The sequence below is a fragment of the Dictyostelium discoideum genome (assembly GCF_000004695.1).
Source record: "Dictyostelium discoideum AX4 chromosome 2 chromosome, whole genome shotgun sequence".
NCBI lineage: Eukaryota > Evosea > Eumycetozoa > Dictyosteliales > Dictyosteliaceae > Dictyostelium > Dictyostelium discoideum.
In genome coordinates, this window is record NC_007088.5 from 5,293,652 (window position 1) to 5,318,656 (window position 25,005).

The following is a 25,005-nucleotide window of genomic DNA, read 5'->3' on the forward strand; positions in this document are numbered from 1 at the left end:
AATTTCAATAATAATTTTTATTTTATTTTATTATTACAACAATTTATTTAAATAGTTTTTTTTTTTTTTTTTTTTTTTTTAATTTTATATATATATATTTTTAGTTTTTTTTTTTTTTTTTTTTTAGTCAGATTTAAAACCACTAGAAAGACGTTGAGTAAAAGATTTTCTACTAACATGAGAAGTTGATAATAAATTATTAAAATTTGAATCATCATCATTCTCTAATGAAATTGTACTACCACTACCAGTTGAATTTCTATTTGGATTTGAACTATTTCTATTATGAGATTTTGTTGGAGTATTGTTACCACTACTTGAACCAGTATTATTAATCATTGAGGAATTTAATTGAATAACTGGAGAACCACTACCACCAAAATTATTACTACTTCCATAGATACTACTATTACTAAGATTATTATTACTACTAGTGCCATTAGAATTTGAATTTAAAGTTGGATAATAGGAGCCTTCTGGTGGTAAAACACCTAAAGACTCCATTAAATCAGTTAATTGAATATAACCTTGTTCCATTTCTTCTTGGAATTCTTGAGAGGATTGATTTTCAACTAAACCTTTATTAATGAATAATGCTTCAGAGCAACTACCCAAAAATAATGATAAACTTTTCTTTAACTTTTTAATTTGTTCCAATGGATAATTATAGGCACCACTTGTTGGGTCAGTTGCCAAAAATACTCTACAAATTTCCTGTGGACCAATGTTAACTTGTAATCTTAGAGTACCTTGAAGTACTTGTTGAAGTGTTTTTGGATTTGGTACTTTTGAACGAACTTCATTTGAAATGGTTTCAGTTCGTTGATCAATGGTTTCAATTGAATTTTCAATGGGTGACAAGATAACCTCTTGTTTTGAAATCACAGAGATACGTTTCTTTGTATATGGGAAATAGTTTGATGTCTTTAGAATGGTTTTACGTTTATATTGTTCAGCGATTGAATTTGCACGACCTGCACCACTTTCAATGAATGGAGTTTCGAAAATGAATCGATTCAAATGAACGATTCTATCGAATGGAGTTCTACGACCAACCAATTCCTCCTCAGTAAAGTAGGGTACAACAGAGGTAATTTGAAGATAACATTTGGCAGCATCTTGTTCAATCGATGAAATATCTACAGTTGAACCTTCAATGATTACAATTGAATCCTCTGGTACAGAGAGTTTCTTTGAATAAAGTGATTTCAAACGATCTTTAATCTCGACCAATCTTGTAATCTTTGGTTCTTTATAGATGAATTCTTTACCATTCATCTCTTCAAATCTCTTTCCATAGAGACCAACTCTATAGTATGAACCAAGCATACGAGATTGAGTATTTGTACATTCAACAATTCTCTTGAAAATATCTTGTAAATCACCATGACAACGTGCCAACTCTTGATAATTTAAATGTTCTTCATGAACTGGTAATAACAATTTATAGACCAAATTTGCAATTTCAAAATATTCACTCTCTTTTAAGAGTAAAATAGCTTCTTGAACCAATTTCAAAAAGAAATCCAATGTAAACGATTGATTATCATCGGCTCCATCTTCTTCACGTTCAATGAATGTATGAGATTCCTCTAAAGAGTTTTTATTAATTGCCATGAAATTATTTGAACCATTAATAGTTGGAATTGGTTTACCAATCAATGATAGATATTCAGCTACCAATGAAGACATATGTAAATAACATTGAGCTGCCTCTACATAATTCTCTTGAGTACGATGGAAATCTGCTAAACCTTGTAACCAACAAATACGAGTATCAGCATTACTTTTATTATTATCAGCGATACGATGATATAAATCGGCCACCATTTCAGGATCATCACGATGATTATTAATCTTTATATTATCAATTACAAATGTATGTAAACGTTTGGTTAGATCTTCAATTTGTTTTGAGAATGATTTAGTACCAGCTTTATCAGCTTGAGCATAGGCATAGGAATTAATTGTATCCAATGATTTCTTTAAGAAATAATCATCATTGATACTTTTTACTATTGTTGATAAACCAATTGTAACTTGAGTTTTTGTACGTACGAAATTCTTTTTAGTTTGTTCGAAATTCTTTCTAAATAGAATATAGGTGAATGCTGATGCCTCTTCACGTGTGGTTTGATTCACTGAATTACAATGACGAATTACTGCATTACAAAGATCCAAACAGAATGAATTATTATTTTCAAATAATATCTTTGGGAATCTATAAATGAATTGACGTAATGTTGCATAAAGTTTTGGTACCAATTGAACTGGTTGATTCTTTTTTAACATTGAATGTAAAAGATTGAATATCTTTTCAATTACATCGAAATAATGTGTTGTTTTAAGATCTCTATCGTATTCACACATAAATTCATCAACAACATCTAAAACTACAGATCCAACTTCCAATGCTAAATGACTCTCTAATCTATCATCATAATCTGAAATATTAATTTTATTTTGTGCTAATGTACTTTTCATTCTTTTTTCATTTCTAAGTGTACCACTACCTGATGAAACATCTCTTGTTGTACTTGGTGAATAATTTGAATTATTATTTTGATTTTGATATCCTGATCCTGATCCATTTAATGATGATGTTGATGTTGATTCAATTAAACTACCACCACTACTACCACTTGAACCACTACTTTTTGATGAATAACCTGAACCACTACCACCACCACTACTTGTTACAAATGATGTTGATAATAAATTTGAATTACTTGTACTATTAATTAAAATAGTTGAAGATGATGGACTACCACTAACATTATTATTATTATTATTACTACTACCAACATTATTATTATTAGAATAATTATTTTCTAAAACACTCTTTCTTGAATCAACTCTTTTTTCACGTAATGATCTATTATATAATTTTTTACTACCATATGGTGAATTTCTAGAATTTGAATAAAAATCTTCTAAAATTGATTTAGCAGTTGAAGTACGTAAAGATGTTGAAGATTCAACTTTATCCATTAAAATTTCTTTACCAACAAATTCGAAAATCTCTAAACATTGATTTAAAATATCAAATAATGTTACATATTTTGCTTTTGGTTCTTCACGCCACCAAATCTTTATTAGATTGATATGAATAGTTTTCAAAAGATAAATGAATGAAACTAAAATATTTCTTTTCATAATAAAAGAATCATCTTTAATATTATCCCAATTATTTACTACAATGGTTAAATAAGGTGTGAAAACACCAACGATTCTTTGTTTATTTGATTGATCGAACCATCTTGTATCCATTTCTAATCTTGTTAGGGTATCTCTTAATGAATTTGCAGCATCCATACGAATTAAAGGTATTTTTGAACCAATACCAGCGCTAATATTATTTAAAAGTAAATCTGAAAGGAAATGTTTTGAAGAGGTTAAAATATTTGTCAACTTTGAGGTTGAATCGATTCTAAATGGTAATGGTATATTCAATTGAACGAAATAATCATTTTGGCAAATGATTCTAAGGAATTCGAATTTCAATTCATAGATTTCCATTTCATTCTCACCACCGATTTGATTGTTATGAGTGAAATCGTTGACTGCACGATCAATGATTTTAAATACATAACCCCGATCAGCTATTGAAACCAAACAAGATATGAAACCTGCTAAACTTCTAATTAATTCTTTAGCCAATTTAAAGGTATGTTTTGCACGTGTTGATGATTCCCATCTTAGAATTGAAATCAATTTCGCCAATTGTGGTCTAACACCAACGAATCTACCCTTACGAGTTTTATTCTCTTCTCTCTTATTACGTTCAATCAATGATAATGCCATTGATTTATGAATTACTTGAAAGAAGAATCTAGAGAATCTAAGAATATTTTCAGAGTTTTGTTCTTGGAATCTAACCAATTCTAACCATGTTTTAATTAAAACCTCATATGTTGGTAAAAATTCAATATTACTACCTGCTTGATTGTTTACATTTGAGAAAACATATTTAACATAACGATCCGATATAGTACTACCAACATCATTAACCATTGATAATATTTCACCAATAGTTATAAATGTTACCATTGATAACTCTGATGAATGTTGTTGATTTGTCATTAATCTAAATAATTGATTCATTAAAATTGGGAAAAATTGAATTATACATTCTAATTTACTTGATGGTAACAATTTAATTGATTTAATTAATTGTTCCATTGTTGAATTTGATGGTGATATATTCGTTGTTGTTGTTGTTGTTGTTGTTGTTGTAGTTGTTGAATTATTATTATTATTATTATTACTATTTGATAAATTTTGAGATGAAATTGTTGGTGAAGTTAAAATTGAAGGTGAAGTTACTGATGGTGTTGAAGTTGGAGTTGGTGATAAACTTGGTGAAGCTAAACAATTATTTATAAATGAAAACTGTGAAATATTATTAAAGAAACTATTTAAATAATCATCAGTTGAATGAATGGATGATACTAATTTTGAACGTACTTGAAAGATTGGTTTCTTATTATCAATATATTTGATTGTTGCCTCTTGATCACGTCTAGTATAACGTGATGGGAATTCATAAGCCAATGGTAAATTGAAAACTTCTTCACCAATCATCTTTCCATATTGAATGATTGGTAAAACACCATAAGCCACTGGTTGATCGACTAAATCACCACCACCACTACTCTTTTGACAAGCGATATGATAGAATGTGAATAGAATATGTAAAGATGGTGATGGTGATAATGGTAATCTAATCTTAATTTCATCATTGAAAACTGGTGTTTTTGAATGATAGGTAACTTGTGTATACGCTTTGGAATTGAATGATTGAGTTTTACTCTTACCATAGATTGCTTTCAAACCTTCTGGACATAATGGATTCTCATCAGTCTCTAATAATTGTATTTTACATGTAAGATTTCTAGCTGCAAATGATCCACTACGATTTGATAAATTCAATGTCTCTGGATATAAATAAAGATTATTTACAAATTCTGTATTAATTTCAAATCTTTGATTTGATGAAAATTCATGACATTCTTTAATAATATTTTCAATACCAATATTTGATGGTATTTTACCAGGTTGATTAATATTATTATTATTTTGTTCAGTACTATTTTGAGTTGTTGTTGTTGTTGATTGTTGTTGTTGTTGATCTAATTGTGGTAAATCAATTTTAATTAAAGAACTATTTAAAATAAATTTTTTATTATTTAAATAAGGTGATTGTTGATCATTTGGTAAAATTTCTTTAATATCAACTAAACACTGACCAGGAATAATTTTTAATTTCTTTGCAGAAGCACTTTTTGAACCTTCTGATAAAGTTGAATCCAACATTGAAGAATCAGTCATTTCTGAACGATGACGATAGAGTGGACGAATTGGGGTATCTTCACCTACACCCTCTTCAAAAACTGGTACACAACCCCAACAGAAAGCTTGTCTAAATGCACCCAATCTTGTGCAAGATGATTTAATTGATTCTTTGAATTTATCCTTTTCCTTTTCTTTCAAGTTCATTTTAATGTATGGTTCAGAATGATCCTCTAAATCACCGGTTAAAACTTTTTCAACCTTAAGTATCAAATAAATATTCTCCAACTCTGATGAAGATCGGGCGGTAACATTAAATATTGCAGATTTTGCCAATGTTACATCATCGACAACCACATCTTTTGATGAGGCACCCGATGAAGTTGTTATATGACTAGTGGTCATTTTAAAGGATTTATCATTGATGAAATCGAAATAGAATGTCTCTGATAATCTTGCTTTCTTTTGAATATCATATAAATACATTGAACAATAGAATGGTTCAGGTTCATCATCACCATCCCAAAATTTAAATGATAAATCTTTGAATGTAACTTGAATAATTCTTTTCTTTTCTTTTTGATATGGTGTTGGTTCTTGATATTGTACAGTTGGTTCTGATAATGTAAAATATGAATATAATCCAAATTCTGTATTATTATTTTCACCATTATTATTATTATTATTGTTATTACTATTATTATTATTTTCACCATTATTATTTTCATTATTATTATTATTATTATTATTATTATTACTGTTAATTAAAACTTTCTCCTTTCTAAATTGTCTTTCTAAATAATGTAAATGTAATTTATCAGGTTTATCAGTTTTAAGTGTATTTTGAATTTGAAATTGATGTTGTTGTGATAAATAATTAACTTCTTTAAGATTTTGTTGTTGTTGAAATTGTAATGCTGCCATTTGTTGTTGTTGTGGTGTTTGTTGTTGTGGTGCTAATTTGGCTTCTAATGCTGCTTCCGATGCTATCTTTTGAGCTTGTGATATACTAATATTAACATTACTATTTAAATTATTAATATTTACAATTGGTTCCGTCTTAAACTCAATTCTTTCCTCTGTCAATTGATGTACTATTGCACCTGGTGTTTCGTTTTTATAATAATTAAATGTTTTCAATGATTTCCATGTATTATTTGAATAAAATTTAATACAATCATCAATATGTTGATTCTTATTTTCTTTATAATCCTATAAATATTTTTAAAAAAAAAATAATTAATAATTAATAATTAATAATAAAAAACAACAATTAATAATAATTATTATTATTATTTTTAAAATACAAACAAATGGATTAGATTTAATTCTATTTTCTTTTGGTAAATTTTCAATTTGATTTTGTGTTGCATCATCAGGGATTACAACTAATTCTCTAGAGACTTCTCTATTGATTTCTTTAGATTCATAGTAATATCTTTCGAAATCGAATGGATAATCTTCTTCTTTTTCAATTTCATCCTCTAATAGAATCGATGGGATTTGTCTTGTATTTCTCTTTTGGTAGTTTTCATTATATTGTGCCAAGTCACTGGTTGAATTTGATACTGAAACATTACCACTACTACCACCACCACCATTGGATATTGATGATGTTGATGATGATGCTGATGATATCGATTGTGATAATATTGATGAGTTTGGTGATGATGATGACATTGAGGTTGGTAATGTTTGACTATTACTTGATCCTGTTAAATTCATACTACTACCACCTGTCGATTTTCTACTCTTTAAAAATGTAGAAACTTTTTTACCTTCCATTATTTTTTTTTTTTTATTTTTTTTTTTTATTTTTTATTTATTTTTTTTTTTTTCTAAATTTAGATTTTTATTTATATTTTATAAATCTAGAAAAAAAATAATAATAAAATAAAATTTTGTTTATATCTTTGGTTTTTTTTTTTTCTTTTTTTTTTTTTTGTGTTTTTATTTTCTATTTTTTAATTACACTAATAAAATAAGTTTAAAATTAGAATTTGACTTTTTTTTTAATTCAAAAATAAAAAAAAAATAAAAAAATAAAAAAATGATAAAAAAAAAAATAATAAAAATAAAAATAAAAAATAAAAAACCAAACCAATAATAAAAAATTTATTAATAAATTTTTTATTTTTGGTACGAGTTGTTAAACCCCATAAATTAATCTATTTTTAAAACTTACAATATATACAAATATATATGTTACCAACCAACAAAAAATCAAAAAAAAAAAAATAAAAAAATAAAAAAATAATAAAAAAAATCAAAAAAAAAAAAAAAAAAAAAATTTTAAAAAAGAAAAAAAAAAAAAAAAAAAAAAAAAACAAAAAACCAAAAAAAAAAAAAAAAAAAAAAAATAAAATAAAATAAAAAAATATTTAATCAAGGTTTTAAAATTATTTCATTGATCAAAAATGATGATTCCCAACATCAATTTTTTATTAAAAAAAAAAAAAAAAAGATATCTTTATTGTTAAATATATTTTTTATTTTTTTTATTTTTTTGGGTTTTGTTTTTTTTATATTTTATTTTACAACGTTGTAAATGACTTAATTTGGATTTCCTTTTTTTTATTTTTTTAATTTTAAATTTTTAATTATTATTTTATTTTTATTTCAATTACTTAATAGTCAAAAAAATTATTTTATTTTATTTTATTTTATTTTATTTTATTTTATTTTAATTTATTTTATTTTAATAACTAAAATTTTTTTTTTTTTTTTGGAAAAAATCTTTTATGATAATGCGAGCTTTAAAAAAATTATAAAAAAAAAAAAAAAAAAAAAAAACAAAAAATATTTTTTTTTTTATTTTTTTTTTTAATTTTTTTTTAATTTTAAAATTGTTGTCTGAAAAAAAATAGAATCATTAATTTAAATAAACTAAAATTTGTGGTTGTTTTTATTTATTTATTTATTTTTATTTATTTATTTATTTTTATTTATTTATTTTTATTTATTTATTTTTATTTATTCATTTTTTTTTTTTCAAATTTTTTTTTTTAATTTTTTAATTTTTTTTTTTTTATTTAATTTTTTATATTTATTTATTTTGTAATATTCATTTGCTACACTAAAAAAAAAAAAAAAAAAAAAAAAAAAAATCAAAAACTCGTAATAACTTTAAACTGTAAAATAAAAATAAAATTAAAGATATTAAAAATAATTACACATCAAAATAATTTTTGTTATTAATTTTTTTTTTTTTAAAAATTGAAAAAAAAAAAAAAAAAAAAAAAAAAAAAATAACATTCAATAATTAAAAAAAAAAAAAACAATACCAGTAAATAATTTTAAAAAAAAAAAAAAAAAAAAGATATAGATAGAGAGGGGAGCAAAAGAGAGAGAGAGAGAGAGAGAGGAAATAAAAAACATAATAGAGAAGTGATAATCAAATAATGGTTAGAAATTCAAGAACTAGTAGTAGTGGAAGTAATGAATCTGAATCCTCTCATAGTAATAATAGTAATAATAGTAGTAATAATAATACAAGTATGATTAATAGTACCAATACTAATAGTAGTGGTATTAATAGTACTGGTAGTAATATGACTCATCATCAACACTCTCAAAGTAGTAATCAAATTGCCAGAGTATTACCAGCAGATCATATAATGTTTAAATTATTGGGTGACTTTAAAGAACATACTAAAGTAAAGATCGATATTTTTATAAGAGATGATAAAATAAAGATTGAAGATTTCTTTGATGGACCAGAATCAAAAACATTTCATCAAGTTTTAGAAGGTTTAACTGAAGTTTCAAAATATTTTTTAAATTTAATTGCATCTGCTTTATTAAATTGGAGATCAACTCAACATTTAATACCTGGTAAAAGTACTTCAAAACCAAAAATGTAATTATTATTTATTATCACACACACATACACGCACATATAAATATTTTAAATTTAATTTATAAATTAATTTTTAATTTTAATTTTTTTGATTTTTTTTTTTTTTTTTTTTTTTTTTTAAAAATTATTATAGGGAAGATTTAATTATTAAAAAAGATACAACACCAATGATTGATGAAAGATATAAATTAATTGTAGATTATATATTTTGTACAACTATATCAAGTATATTAAATTCATTAACAAAAGAGAATTTAACAGATGCGATGGGTATTCAAATTGAATCAATGTGTTTTGAATCTTTTAAATTGGAGAAAAGATTATCGACAAATTCATCACCAATGATCATACCAGATTTATGTGCTTCAATTTTAGGTCAACTTTCAAAATATAGATTACGTAGTGTTTCAAGTAGATTTTTTAAAGAATTTCAAAGTTGTTTATCTTCAAATACATTAAAAAATAAAACTTTTTCAATATTACAAGGTATAAGATTTTTAAAAGTTAAAGTAAGTAATAATTAATAATAAATTAATTAAAAAAAAAAAAAAAAAAAAAAAAAAAGATTTTCAAATATTAATATTATATTATCTTTTTTTTTTTTAAAAAAAAAGATATCATCAGAATCAAAATTAAAACAATCATTGGAATTTATAAATAGTTATTTAGAATTTTTTAAAAATAATAGAATTAAAGGTGATTTACGTAGAGCAATTTCAGAGATTTTAGCAAGTATTTTAAGACCTTTAACTGAAGAAAAATTTAAACCAGAATTATCATATACAGAATGGATTCATACAGTTAAAGAACTTTATGAATATATTTCTAAAAAAACTAAAAAAACAAAAGATGTTTTAGTAAGTAATTTTAATATTTTTTTTTTTTTTTTTTAATTTTATATATTTTTTTAAAATTCTAATAATTTTTATTTTTTATTTTTTATTATTTTTTATTTTTGTTAAATTGAATTAGACATCATTTCCATTATTATCAATTTTATTATGTTGTTTAGATAAAGAATCATTTTTAAAACAATTTTGGGGATTAATGGATAGTTTTATAAAATGTAAGGACAAAGCGATTAGACCTTATGCATTAGAGAGTGCACAATATTTATTAGAATGTTATTTAACTAAATATTCTGAACAACCAGAGGAGGTTTATGAAAGATTACATCAATTGGTATCACATATATTCCCAACGGGACATGCAAAAAAGTTAACAATGTCAGCATCTGATCCATTGGATGTATTTGTAGATATAGTTTGTGTGATTGCAAGTACTAGAATTGATTTTGCATTTGAAAAGATAATTTTCGATTTATTAAGAGGTGGTGATCCAAAAGAACTTTACATTAGCAATTCTGAGCGTATGATCATTGGTCTTAGAGCAGTGATGTTAATTGATCAAGCTGGTACCAATCCATTGACACCAAAAATGTTATCATTCTCAAATAGTCCAACTCAATCATCACCCACAAGTACACCACCAAGTGAATCAAGTTCAGTATCGGGAGGTAGTAAAGTTCGTGCTGTTAGACGTCAACGTTATGGTACATTAAATATTAAAAAAGTGGCACCAACCTCATTGATTGAACCATATTTAAAGAATCTATCAATATTGTTATCACAAATTCTCATTAGTTTAGATAGTACATTTGGTATGTTATTAACATCGAATCAAACTAAACCATTGAGTGAACTTTTAGAAAAGATGCGTCCACCAGGTTATTCTTGTTTAGAGTTATTAAAAATTGCAATCTCTGTCATTCCAATAGCTTTTCCAACCAAAATTATACCGCAAGATTTAGTGGTAATGTTATCGAAATTTTTAATTCATTTGGATCGTGGTGTCAGTGAGAAAGCATCAATAGTTCTCACTCAATTAATGGCATCACGTCCTGATATTAGACCTCAAATTATCTATGGTCTTGGTAGATTTGCCCTCTATCTTTCCGATAAACAAAGTAATCTAATTTCAATAGTTTTAGAAAAGAAAAGAGAACTACTAGAGTTGTGGGCTAAATTCAAAACAAATAAATTCTCTTTACAAACAAATGATGAATTGGAAGAAATTCGTTTCAAACCAGATCAACCCGATAATATACCCGATATTTCTTATGTTGAAGCGGTGGCTTTAACATTTTTATGTTCTTCCAATGGTAAGAATAGAAAACTTTGTTTACAAATTTTAGATTCAATTCGATTGGTTCATGACTCTTTTCTACTCTCAAAGGATGATGATGAAATTGAAATTTCAACCTATCTTAAAGATATTATCGATGAAAATGGTTGTGAATATTTATATAGACATGCTCAAAATTATTATTTTAGTAATAGTGTCACCATCAATAGTAATAATAATTCGAATCAAAGTAGTAATATTGTTGTAAGTTCAAGTCAAGGTAGTAGTAATGTTGGTGGAGGTGTTGGTGGTGGTAGCGGTGGTAATAATATAGGTGGTGGTGGCGGTGGTAATGTAGGTGTAGGTGTAGGTGGTGGTGGTGTTGTTGGTAGTAGTAATCAAAATCAAGTTGGTTCAAGTCAAGGTAGTGGTGTTGTTGGTGGTGTAAATATTGGTGGTGGTGGTGGTGGTGGTGGTATCAATCAAGTTAGTGGTAATGTTGGTGTTGGTGTTAATGTTGGTAGTGGTATCAACCAAATTAATGTTTCAAATAGTGGTGGAAATGTTGGTGCTATTTCATCAACTACCACTTCTAATGCTGTAACAGTAGTCGATAAATATAAGAGACAAAAATCATCACAAGATTTCGATAGAATGGCAGAGAGTGAATCTAAAGAGGATCAAATACTTTGGAGTTGTTGTTTAGCAGATATTATAAAAGCATCATGTGAACTCTGTCCAAGAACCATTTCAAAAACCACAGATTTAGTTTTACAAAGAATTAAACCAATTCAACCAGATGAAAGTCAAAAAGCACAATCAATCACATTGGAACAAGAACAACTTTGGATATGGTGGAGAAATTATATAATATTAGCTTGTGCTACCATTCAAGTCACTGATAATACATTTTTGGATAATAAAAAGAAACAACAAACCGATAATCAAGATCAACCACCAGCTTCCGCAAGAGAATTATTCAATTTAATTGTACCCTATCTAAAGAGTATGGATAGATTCTTTGCAGAATCAACACTGACTGCTTTGGAGAAAACAAACTCTCATGTATTGGAAGTATTATTCGATGTTTTGAAACCATTAGAGAATGAATTACATGGTGCAAGAAAAACTAAAAAGAAAACTGATGTAATTAAATCTGTGATTGGTATACGTCGCCACTGTTTGGAATCATTAAAACCAGGTGAATTGGTTAAACGTGAATTATTAAAAAAATCCTATATTGATTTCATTCAAGAGGTATTAACTTTTTTAAATGTCAATGTACCATCAGGTGGTGAATCAAGTAATGAATATCTTTGGGATAATTTACATTATATTAGATTCAATTTCTGTGCAATGGTTCATCGTATTGTTCAACAATTGTATAGTGGTGGTCAAGAATTTTTAGATCGTTCATTACGTAGAGATCTATTTAGAGCATTCAATAAATGGAGTGAAAGTGAAGAGTTAATTCGTGAAGAAACTATATCAAAGAAACTAACAGCATTCTTACAACAAGAGGAAAAAGAAGCATCAAAAAGAAAAGAAGCAGAGATTAGAATTTATGAACATGCATCACAATTAAGTCATGTTGCATCACATGCTTTATCAGTGATTTTATTGGGTCCATTTTTCATTGAAACTTTTAAAGACCCAAATGGTGTAGTTTTCCAATGGATTAATCAAATGTTTTGCTCTGGTATTAAAACGAAATTACGTGCAATCACTCGTACTGGTTTACAAAATTTCTTAAAACATAATCTATCCCATCAAGAATTAGTTTATCATTGTGTCAATCAATGTTATTCACCAAATAATGCAGTGGCTCAAGGTTATTTCCTTTCGCTTGTTGAACTTTGTCAAGATGATGTATTGAAATTTGATTACTCTGAATCTATTATGATGAATTTAATCATTTTCAATACTGGTACAAAAAATTCAAATGTTAGACAACATTCAATACTATTGTTATCATTAATAAAAGCAAGTAAAGCATTATCAAATGGTGAGTTAATTTGGACAGAGACTTATTATCCTTCAACGATTGGTAGTGAAATTCCTGAAACCTTTTTAAATGCTCAATATTTATTATCAGAGAAATTATCATTGGAGAATCAAGATCTTTGTTATGAATTCTTTATGGATATAGTTTATAGATTAGATTCAGTGGGTCAAGATCATCAACGTCAAATGTTAAATTATGTTAAACCTTGGATAAAACAAATGTCATTGTTGGTGTTGGCAAGTGAAAACTCTCATCTATTGGAGGCAGTACTTCAAGGTTTAATTTTAATATCCATTAAATATTCAGTTCATCATTCACATTTAATTGAAGAGATTTGGAGAGTATTAGGTAGAAATCAAGATAATATTGGTGTTATCATTGATTTCCTAATTGGTATTACAGAGAAAACTAGAAATCCTGATTTAATTCCAATTTTTAAACGTATTTGTATCTTTTTAGGTAGATCTTCTCCTCAAAAACTTATCAATTGTTTGGTTTCAGAGTTAACTTCAAATAGTGCTCCTTCAATTGTTGATATCACTGAAACCACTAAACAAATTAGTGGTGCAAGTGGTGGTAGATCACTTCAAAATCTTTCAAGACCATTACAACGTTCAATCAATCAAAGTTCAAATGAAATTATTTACAATACCACTCAATTCATTCATATGGCTTTTCAAAATTCTACTGAACTCTATAGTGGTGAAAGAGGTCCACCAAAAAATTCACCACTCACTCGTTTCCAATTACCTTTAATTTTCCTTAGTGAAGTTTCTTATGAAATTGGTGAAGAGTTTAGAGTTCATTTGCCAGTATTACTTCAATTAATTTTCCTTGGTCTTTATTATAATTCTGGTCAACCAGTTCAAGATCATTGTCGAGTTTTATTATTAAATTTAATTAGATGTTTAGTAATTAATAAATATCAAATGCAAGAAGGTGTTAATAATCCAAATAATAATAATCCAAATAATAATAATAATAATCCAAATAATAATTTAAATATTAATCAAAATAATTTAAATAATTGTAGTATTATTGATATTGCAACATATGAAGATGCAGTACAATTAGTTGATTTCTTATTACCAACATTAGGTGCAGAGAATGGTATACCACAAATTCAATCAAAAAAAGATATTTCAAATCCAAAATATGTTGTAATGTTATCAAAACGTGTTGTGTCAGTATTATCAAATGGTAGTGATTTAAATGAACAATGGGGTGTTGCAGCATTGAATTGGGCAACAAATTCACCAAATCAACGTTTAGCAATGAGATCATTTCAAATTTTACGTGGTTTAGAACCAACTACAACCATTGATTCCCTTACAGAGGTGATGCAAACAATGGGTAAATATATTCAAAATAATTCAATTGAAAATTCATTATTTATTTCAGAAATTCAAGAAACGCTTCAAGTCATGATAAAATGTATTCATCCTAGTAAATTAATTTTATTCCCACAAATATTTTGGGGTACAGTTGCAATGTTACATACTGATTTTGAAAATCATTTCATTGGTGCCATCAAGTTGTTATCAATGTTATTGGATATCATAAACTTTAGTGACCGTGCAGTTCAAAATGTTTTCTTGGCATCAATGCCAAAAGATTGGGAAAATTATCATGGTGTTCAACCATTGATTATCAAAGGTTTAATGTCTGTAAATACTGCACCCTATGCATTGGAATTCCTAAGTAGAATCACGCTTGAACCATGTGATGAAATATTTCAACCTGAACCAATAAGATTCTTAACCAATTTAATCAGTTTATTACCTTATCTTTGTTTATCAATTGGTGATGAATCTCCAATGCCACAACAAGTAGCCGAGAATCTATCGGTTGGTTGTGAAAATCAAGGTTGGGATAGATTATCAACAATCTTTGAACGTTATAGTTCAAAGGGTTACTTTAAACATTTGGATAGTTTTCTCTCTGAAATTTCTGTACCCTTATGTGAAAGTGTTTCAAAGAGTTCAACTTTGGTATTCTCGCTGTTATTCAATATGTTGGAATATTCAACCGCCGATTATAGATATCCAATTTTAAAGATCTTAACAGCTTTGGTAAAATGTGGTGTAAATCCCGCCGAAACAAAGAGTTCACGTGTACCAGAATGGTTTGATACTGTCACTCAGTTCTTAAATGATCATAAAACTCCTCATTATATAGTTTCTCAAGCAATTAGATTCATTGAAATCACAAGTGGTAATTCACCAACCTCTTTGATAACCATTGATAATGCCTCTTTGAAACCATCAAAGAATACAATTGGTACAAAGAAATTCTCAAATAAAGTAGATAGAGGTACTCTATTGGCTGGTAATTACTTTAATAAAGTATTGGTCGATACTGTTCCTGGTGTACGTTCATCCGTTAATTCACTCACTAAATCAATCTATTCAACAACTCAAATCTTTGAAACCTTCTTTTCCAATGCAAATGATTTCACTCAAAAGAATAATGGTGGTGATAATGGTGATGGCGATTATAACTCTGAAGAGAATGGTGGTGATGGTGCTTCATCAAGTAATGGTACCATCAATAATCGTGATCAACAACCAAGTTCCGATATTGAATTGGATAGTGATACATTACGTTCCAATGATTTCGATGGTCCTGAATTTCATAATTTCCCACATTTCCAAGGTTTCAATGATATTTTAGAAGGTTTAGGTGATATGTCAATGGATGATAGTAGTGCTCTAACAACTAGTCAATTAGATTCTTCAATCAATAGTAATACTACAACTGGTTTTATAAAAAGTCATAGTGGTACTAATAATAGTTTTTATAATCCTGGTTCAATTTCTTCTGCTTCTCATTTTAATAATATTGGTGGTGGTGGTGTACCATTATCACCATTCACTACTTCAACAAAAGATAATCATATTACTAATTCTGGTTCTGGTTCTTCAAATAATTTATTATCAAAAATTGATCAACAATCAAAAGATAACAACAATAATAATAGTAGTGGTGGTGGCGGTACAATTTCAATTAAAGATTTACAATCATTAACCAAAGAAAATCATAATAATAATTCAAATCAAGAAAATTTATCTTTTCCAAAAGAAAATAATAATATAAATGTAAATAGTCAACAACAACAATCACAACAATCACAACAATCATCACAACAACAACAACAACAACAACAACAACAACAACAACAACAACAACAACAACAACAACAACAACAACAACAACAACAACAACAACAACAACAACAACAACAACAACAACAACAAAATATAAATACACCAACATCACCATCAAATAATAGATCAAATAGATCATTACATAATTCATCATCACCAACACTTTCAAGAAATATTCAATTTCAAACAAATTCAACATTAACAACAATGTCATATAATGTTACAGCAGCAAAAAGTTGGTGGAATTCATGTTCAGAACAAATTGAATTTTCACAAGAAAAAGACCTTTTTGATGTATTTACAGCAGGTTCTCAATTGATTCATCAAATAACTAGTGAATATAAAACATTATTTAATCAATGTTTACCATTGATTTTATCAGTTTCAAATGAAGCATCAGCTTTATCAGTAGATATATTTGAGAAACCAACATTTATGAACTCTTATTCTGAAATTCAAAATACTGTACAATTGGGTGAAAAATATAAGAAAACCATTGCTTCTTCACCAAATCAACTTTTAATGTCAAAAGAATTCTCTGAACAACGTGAAAAATCAATTTCATCTTTAAATAGTTATTTGAAAGTTTATACAGAGCAACGTACCTCTACTAATAATACTCGTGCCAAATTATTTGATAGTGGTGGTAATGATGAAGCTCAAATTCAAATCACTGAAACTAGATTTTGTTATGCCGTTTGTAATCTTTATCAACATTTACTCTTACTTTGGAATACCTATATCAGTATGCAAGAATTACTTTTAGATTATGCTTCCATTCCAATGTCAACACTTCAATGTGATAAACAAAGAGAAGAAGTTAAAAAAGAATTGGGTAAATGTAAAGTTTTAGCTGTACTATTTAAAGAGAAAGAAAGTGATATACTTTCAAAAACTTTACAACAACAATTAAATCTTCATCATTCAAATAATAGTAATAATTCAAATTCAAATTCAAATAATAATTTTGGTACAACAAGTTCAAATAGTAGTGCTAATCAAAATCAAAATTCAAATTCAAATAGTGGAGCTAATTCTCCAATTTCAGGTCATCCATTATCTCCAACTTTAAATAGTAATGGTGGTGTTTATCCAATTAATACATCTCCCTCTTTTTCATCTCCTTCATTGTTGGATGAATCTCATCGTTTACAAAATAATACAACCGAAAGAAAAAGATCTTTAACAAATTCAAAAAAGATTTAGAAAATTAATTAAAAAAAAAAAAAAAGTAATAAAAAAATAATATTTTGTAGCATATAGTAAAAAAAATTATCAAATATTTATTTTATTTATTTTTTTATTTTATTTTATTTTATTTTAATTATTTATTTAATTTATTTAATTAATTAATTTTTCCTTTTTCTTTAAAACTAACTTTATGGAATCAATTGTTAAATTTTTACAAATTGAAGATAATTTTGAAGAATCTAATAAAATTGTTCCATTTTCTTTTGTTAAATTCCAATCACTAATATTAATATTTGGATCAATTTCATTTCTTAAAATATCTTTTAACTCTAAAAATGTATGATCTAAAATTGCTTCAATTTCAAAAGTTTGTAAAAATTTTTCAGAATTAATATCTTGAATGATATCGATTGTAACTGTAATAGTTTTTGGTTCTATTGAAAAAATAGGTTGTTTAGTTGTTGTATGTTTAATTGGAGAAATAATATTATTAATTGTTGATTGTAAAAATGATGTTTCATTTGATTTTGAAGGAGCTAAATTTTGATTTTGATTTTTACTTTGAGTTATTAAATCTTTTTCATTTTTAATTTTACAAAGTTGAACTGCTTTTGTTAATAATCTAAGATATTGAATATCTTTTGAAATATCTTTAGTTGTTTCATTTTCAGTGTAATTATTAATAATAAAAGTATTTGATTTTTGAATTGATAATTCATTTACTTTATTTAAAAGTTCTTGGAAAACATTTTTAGTTAGTGAATCAACAAATGTAATTGCCATCAAAGGTGTTATACCAACTTTTATAACTTCTTGAATTTTTTTTTCAATTTTTGACATTGCTGTTGCATCATTGAAATTTCTAATTGAAACAACAAATATGAAACAATCAATACGATATTCTTCATTTGGTAGTTGAATTAAACAATCATTTTTTGATGTACCATGATGAATTCTACCCTCGGCTTTATGTTTTAACTCAACATCAGTATCTACAAAACCCCATGTATCGGTCCATACAATATCGATATCCTTAAAAGATTCTTGAACAGGATGAATATCATATTTTGATTGTAAAATTTCTTTTAATGATGTACAATCCACAGATCTTGTAACATGGTCACCATTTGAACGATTTGCAATAAAATATTCAACAAAATCAAATGTTGGATTAAATAAATTTACAAATCCATTTAAACATGTACTTTTACCATTTCCAATACCACCTTCAACACCAATTGAAACTCTATATTTTGATTTTAAGTCACCTAAAAAGTAACAAATATTTAACCAAATGAATCCTTCAATTATATTTTCTTTATCATTAAATAATTCAATATTAAATTCAATATGCGATGGGAAATTTTGATATTGGCTCTTTTCAATTTGACCCTTTTTATAATCTAATCTAATTGTTTCTTCATATGGGTGACCAAATAAAATATCATTTTTAATTTGAATTGTATATCCAGAGTAATATTTACTTGGTAAAAATTTAATTTTTGAACCAGATGGTATACATGATGTATTTCCATCTGGTTTTAAAACTATGTCTAAATATAAATCATCTTTAATTGATTGAGTTTCATTTGAATGTGGAAAAACTTCAATATTAATTGGACAATTAATTGATGATCCTTGTTCTGAATTTAAATCTGAACTTTTCAATAAATTTGAAATATCTTTACTTGGATTTTTGCTAAATGGAATCACAACTATATCTGGTAATAATGTTTGTAAATTCTTAACTCCTTCTTCACCACAACCTGCAATACCATAAATAAAATTATTTTCTAAACTCATAATTTCAACTAAACCATCTGATGAATCATCACTTGATATTCCACTTTTTAAAATTAAAAAAAAGAAAAAAAAAATATTAATCACTTTTTTTTTTTTTTTTTTTTACTTTTGATAAACAATAATTATTATAACTTTTAAATTTACCTTGAAAATATTATAATATTAGAAATAGAAGTATCTGATCTAAATGACTCAATATTTTTATAACATTCTTGTAAAGCCAATCCAAAATTTGCTTGGTTACTTGTTTTGGAAAATTTTACTAAAAAAAAAAAAAAAAAAAATTATTTATAATTTCATATAAAAATTAAAATATAAAATATAAATACTTACTCTCTTTTATTGAATCCCTTAATAAAATTGGTTGTTGATCAAATTCAAAAATTTGTAAAACCTCCTCATTATAAGTAATAATTTGTATTTCCGATTCTTTTTGTGTTTTTTGAAGATTTTGAATAAAAGTTTTGATTGAAACATTGTATAAAGCCATATTTAAAGTGTTTTCTACTAAAATAGAAAAATACAACTTATCACTTTCTACATTTTGCAATGATTTTATTTCTGTTTTTAAAGCTTGTCTTTGGATATTCATTTTCTATTTTAATATTTTTAAAATAAAAAGAATAAAAAAATAAAAATTATTTTATACCTTTTTCTTTTTTTTTTTTCTTTTTTGAAAGGCTTAAATTTTTAAAAAAACCTAAATTAGGATTTTTTAAGAGTTTTTTTCAAAAAAAAAAAAAAAAAAAAAAAAAAAAAAAAAAAAAAAAAAATCTAAGTCGGACTCAAAATATTGAAATTTTCTTTTTCAAAAACTCATAAAAAAAATATTTTTAAGAAATAATTATTTTTAAACAATTTAAGTTTGTAGATAATTGCTATAATTTTTTTTTTTTTTTTTTTTTTTTTTTTTAAAAAAGTAATTAATTTGACCAATAATAGAAGTTTATTTATGTTTTTTTATTTTTTGGGACAGGGATCGAACCAACGATCTTAACTTCGAATGTAATATAAAACTGTCAAGTCAGAGGATCGAACTCTGGACCTTAGGATTATGAGACCTACGCTCTACCAACTGAGCCAACCTGACATCTTGATGTTTTTTTATTTTTTTTTGCTGGAATCGATGTACTAACTTTTTCCCAAAAATTCTCCATTTTAATTATTTAGCATCTCAAGGAGAAGCAACTAATAATTGCGTTATCCAATTCAAAAAAAAAAACTTGTTCTAAAAAAATCTAGCAACTAAGCCAACCTGACATGTTGATGTTTTTTTGTAATAAAGCTTATTTATTAATTTAAGTTGTTTTGTTTTTTGAAAATTCTTGGTAGGTTTAAGTTGATAAAACAGTTTTGGAATAATTGACTATCTTTTGATGATCTTCTCTTCTTGTTTTACTGAGAGCCGACTATATCTGTTCAACTAAAATCTAAATACATGGGAAACAAATTTCTAAACTTCCTTTATAAAATTAAGAGGCCTAGAAAACCTACAACTATTACTTTTTTAAATTTAACTAACATAATAAAAAAATAAGATAATAAAATAATAATAATAACCATGGTATAATAAATTGTCTTATTGAGAGAAAAAAAAAAAAAAAAAAAAAATTATATATATATATATAAATATATAATAACTAATTTACAAATATTACATACTCTAAAAAAATATTATTTTAATGTGTAAATGTGTTTGAAAGTCATTATTATTTATTTTCTCTAAATATTATAAAGATAATTTAACAAACACTCTTTTCTTGGAGAATAAATTTTCTTTTTTTTTTTTTTTTTTTTTTTTTTTTTTTATTAAAATAATAATAATGGGATTTTTATAGTTTTTTTTTTTTTGAAGAGAAAAAGAGTGTTTGTTAAATATAATTTCAAAAAAAAAAAAAACATAAAGTGTCAAAAATTTAAAAAAAAAAAAGAAATCAATCAATTAGGTCATATCTATTTTTAATTAATATAAATAGAAAATAAAAATAATTAATATATTGAAAAAGTAAGTGAAAAGTAATTTAATGAGGCGCTAGTCAGAAAATCGCCTCTATTTTTTTTTTTTTTGCTTTTATTTTTTTTTTTCTATACAGCCCACCTTTTAAAAAAGATCAAATATTGATAATATTTAAATTAGACAATCAAAAAAAAAAAAAATAAAAAAAAATTCATTTTCCCTTTTTTTTTTTTTTTTTTTTATTAAATTCAAACAATAATCTAAATTTATTAATTGTTAATATGAATTAAGTATAGATAAATAGAGCACTCAAAAATACATTTTAATATAAAAATTAAAAAAAATGAATGTAAAATCATTTTACATTCTGTTTTTTAGATTTTTTTTTTTAATTTTTTTTTAATTTTTTTTTTCACTTTTAAATATAAAAAAAAACTTTTTTTCACCCACCCTAGAGCATTTTGTTCAATTATTAATCTAACAATTAAAAAAAAAATTTATCTCCTATTGACCAATTAATCCCTTTTTATAATAAAAAATTTTTAAAATAAAATAAAAGAAATTTACATTACAACCCTAATACTGAATGTTTACCATAACGAATTTATTTTTTTTATTTTTAAAATTTCCAAAATAAATTATTTTAAATTGTAAATTACATTTTTTTGGTCCAAATCGCACTGTTATTAAAAAACTTTATCTATATATATACTTTTTTTTTTATTAATAATTAATTAATTAATTAATTTTATTTTTTTTTTTTAAAATTTTAATTTCTTTTATTTTTTTTTAATATAAAAACTTTTAAATTTTTTATAATTTAATTTAAATATTACACTAATTTCTATCTTATAATTCTCTAGAAAAAGAAAAATAGAAAAATAAAAAATAAAATATAAAAAAATAAAAATAAAATAAAAAAATGAATAAAATAATTCTCATTGCACTATTGTTATCAATTGCCATCTCTGGAGCATTTTGTTCAATTACCGAATGTATAAAACATTGCGAAGATACTTATGATTTATGTGTTACCCATTATACCACTCCACTCCCACCAATAGAAACTTGTGCATTGGCATTGGGTGATTGTTTATATTACTGTAAATATCCTTATCTATCTCCATCCCCATAATATGCAGTTTATAAATAAATATAGAAATCAATTGGTAATTGAATTTTAATTTATCGTCTTTCCAACTATACTCAAAATTCAATTTTTCCAATTATCTAAATTATAACAATCAACAAGCCCCTTTTAATTAACTATGCCAACTAAGTTGGAGCGAAAAATAAAAGGAAATTCTAAATATAAACTAAATTAAAAATCCATTTCTTTTCCTTTCTTTTCTTTCTTTTTATTGTTTTTTTTTTTTTTTTTTCTGGGTATTTATTATTTTTTGTTGTGCAACAGATATTAAAAAAAATTAAAATTATAACTGTTTCTTAATTAATAAAAAACAAATTCCTTTTTTTGAATAATTATGACACACTATCAACTGTAAAAATCGATAGATAATCACCACCATTACCACTTGATAATTCGTAAGTTTACGTTCATCATTATTAAAATAAATCTTTTTTATAAAGATTAAAAAATAAAATTTTAGATTTAAAAAAAAATATTCGAGTTTTTTTTTATTTTAATTTAAATATTTTTTATTAATAAAAAAAAAAAGTATGAAAAAACTGGTAAAATGATTATATTGTTTTGGAAGTTTTTTTTTTAAAAAAAAATTAAAATAAGAAAAGGGATTATGGTGTCATTAATTAATTTTTAATTTTTTTTTAATTTTTTTTTTTTTTAAAAAAAATAAAAAAAAACAAAAAAAAAAAAATAAAAAAAATAAAAAATTTTTTTTTTTTCTTTTTTCTTTTTTTTTTTTTTTTTTTTTTTTTTAAATAAATAATTTTTTATAAATAAACAGATAATGAGATCTGCAACCAAATTAATTAAAAACGTAAACATCAATAGATGTGTTCAATCAAATGTTGTTAGATCAACTAGTAGATTAATTAATAATAACAGTATCAACACTGTTAGACAATTTACTTCATCATCATCCTCATCATTCACTTCATTATTCAACAATAATAATGTGAATAATACAAATATTAAATATCAACGTTTTTACTCATCTGCAAATGATGTAGTTATTAAAGTACCATCAATGGGTGACTCTATTTCTGAAGGTACAATCGTTGCTTGGACAAAGAGTAAGTATTTTTTTTTTATTTTATTTTTTGCTTTTAGGAAAAAAAAAAAAAAAAAAAAAAAAAAAAAAAAAAAAAAAAAAAAAAAAAAAAAAAAAAAAAAAAAAAAAAAAAATCGGATTTTTTGAATTTCAGAATTTTAATATAATTTTTTTATTTTTATTTTTTGTTTTACAATAATTTTTTTCATTTTATTTTTATAGATGTTGGTGATAGTGTTAGAGTTGATGAAGTTGTTTGTAGTATTGAAACAGATAAAGTTACAATTGATATTAATGCACCAGTTTCAGGTACAATTGTAGAATTATTTGCCAAAGAAGGGGAAAATGTTACAGTAGGTAATGATCTTTACAAAATTGCCAAAGGTGAAGTTGCAGCAGCACCAAAAGTTGAAGCACCAAAAGCAGCAGAAGCACCAAAAGCAGCAGCACCAACACCAGCACCAAAAGCAGCTGAAACACCAAAAGCAGCACCAGCACCAAAATCTGAAGCACCAACCCCAGCACCAAAATCAACTACCACCACCACCTCAACAGGACCATCAGAAACACGTGTTAAAATGACACGTATTCGTCAAAGAACAGCACAAAGATTAAAGGATTCACAAAATACAGCAGCAATGTTAACAACATTCAACGAATTAGATATGTCAGCTCTCATGAACATGAGAAAGACCTACAAAGATGAATTTGAAAAGAAACATGGTGTTAAATTTGGTTTCATGAGTGCATTTGTAAAGGCATCAACCATCGCCCTCAAAGAACAACCAATCGTCAATGCCTCAGTCGAAGAGAATGATATCGTCTATCACAATAACGTTAATATCAATGTTGCAGTCTCAGCACCAAGAGGTTTAGTTGTCCCAGTCATTCGTAACTGTGAAAACTTGTCATTTGCTGACATTGAAAAGGAGATTGGTCGTCTCTCTGGTCTCGCTCGTAATGATGCTTTAGCCATCGAAGATAGTATCGGTGGTACTTTCACAATTTCAAATGGTGGAGTTTTCGGTTCAATGTTTGGTACCCCAATCATTAATCCACCACAATCTGCCATCCTTGGTATGCACGCCATCAAAGATAGACCATACGTTGTCAATGGTCAAGTTGTAGTTAGACCAATCATGTATTTAGCTCTTACCTATGATCACAGAATTATCGATGGTAGAGAAGCCGTAACTTTCTTAAAGAAAATTAAAGATGTTCTCGAAAATCCAGAAAGAATTTTATTAGAATTATAAATTAAAAATAAAATTTAAAAATAAAATAAAAAAAAAAAAAAGAAAAAACAAAATTTTAAAAATATAAATATTAATATATTGTAAAATCTATTTAAATTTGTTAAATATTGTATTTATAAAATAATTAATATTTTTTGATAATAATAATAATAATAA

The 25,005-nt window shown here is 25.3% G+C and overlaps 5 protein-coding genes and 1 non-coding gene across 6 annotated transcripts; 3 read left to right on the plus strand and 3 right to left on the minus strand.

Annotated features, from left to right (window-relative positions):
• Positions 1-123: 123 nt before the first annotated feature.
• Positions 124-7,077, minus strand: zizA (DOCK family protein; the record flags this gene model as incomplete). The annotated part of the gene is made up of 2 exons (XM_638757.1): positions 124-6,504; positions 6,604-7,077. The coding sequence occupies 2 exons, from the start codon at positions 7,075-7,077 to the stop codon at positions 124-126; spliced, it is 6,855 nt and encodes a 2,284-aa protein (XP_643849.1).
• Positions 7,078-8,693: 1,616 nt separating this feature from the next.
• DDB_G0275305 (hypothetical protein) lies at positions 8,694-17,653 on the plus strand (the record flags this gene model as incomplete). Its single annotated transcript, XM_638758.1, has 4 exons — positions 8,694-9,151; positions 9,285-9,660; positions 9,766-10,008; positions 10,124-17,653. 4 exons carry the CDS (start codon positions 8,694-8,696, stop codon positions 17,651-17,653), a joined length of 8,607 nt encoding a protein of 2,868 aa, XP_643850.1.
• A 135-nt stretch (positions 17,654-17,788) lies between these two features.
• DDB_G0275033 (hypothetical protein) lies at positions 17,789-20,033 on the minus strand (the record flags this gene model as incomplete). Its single annotated transcript, XM_638759.1, has 3 exons — positions 17,789-19,484; positions 19,586-19,703; positions 19,775-20,033. 3 exons carry the CDS (start codon positions 20,031-20,033, stop codon positions 17,789-17,791), a joined length of 2,073 nt encoding a protein of 690 aa, XP_643851.1.
• A 425-nt stretch (positions 20,034-20,458) lies between these two features.
• Positions 20,459-20,531, minus strand: tRNA-Met-CAU-8. The gene has a single exon. It is a non-coding gene; the product is annotated as a tRNA-Met (tRNA).
• A 1,789-nt stretch (positions 20,532-22,320) lies between these two features.
• Positions 22,321-22,533, plus strand: DDB_G0275031 (hypothetical protein; the record flags this gene model as incomplete). Its single annotated transcript, XM_638760.1, has 1 exon — positions 22,321-22,533. The coding sequence occupies one exon, from the start codon at positions 22,321-22,323 to the stop codon at positions 22,531-22,533; it is 213 nt and encodes a 70-aa protein (XP_643852.1).
• A 796-nt stretch (positions 22,534-23,329) lies between these two features.
• Positions 23,330-24,849, plus strand: odhB (dihydrolipoamide S-succinyltransferase; the record flags this gene model as incomplete). The annotated part of the gene is made up of 2 exons (XM_638761.1): positions 23,330-23,615; positions 23,816-24,849. 2 exons carry the CDS (start codon positions 23,330-23,332, stop codon positions 24,847-24,849), a joined length of 1,320 nt encoding a protein of 439 aa, XP_643853.1.
• Positions 24,850-25,005: the final 156 nt, after the last annotated feature.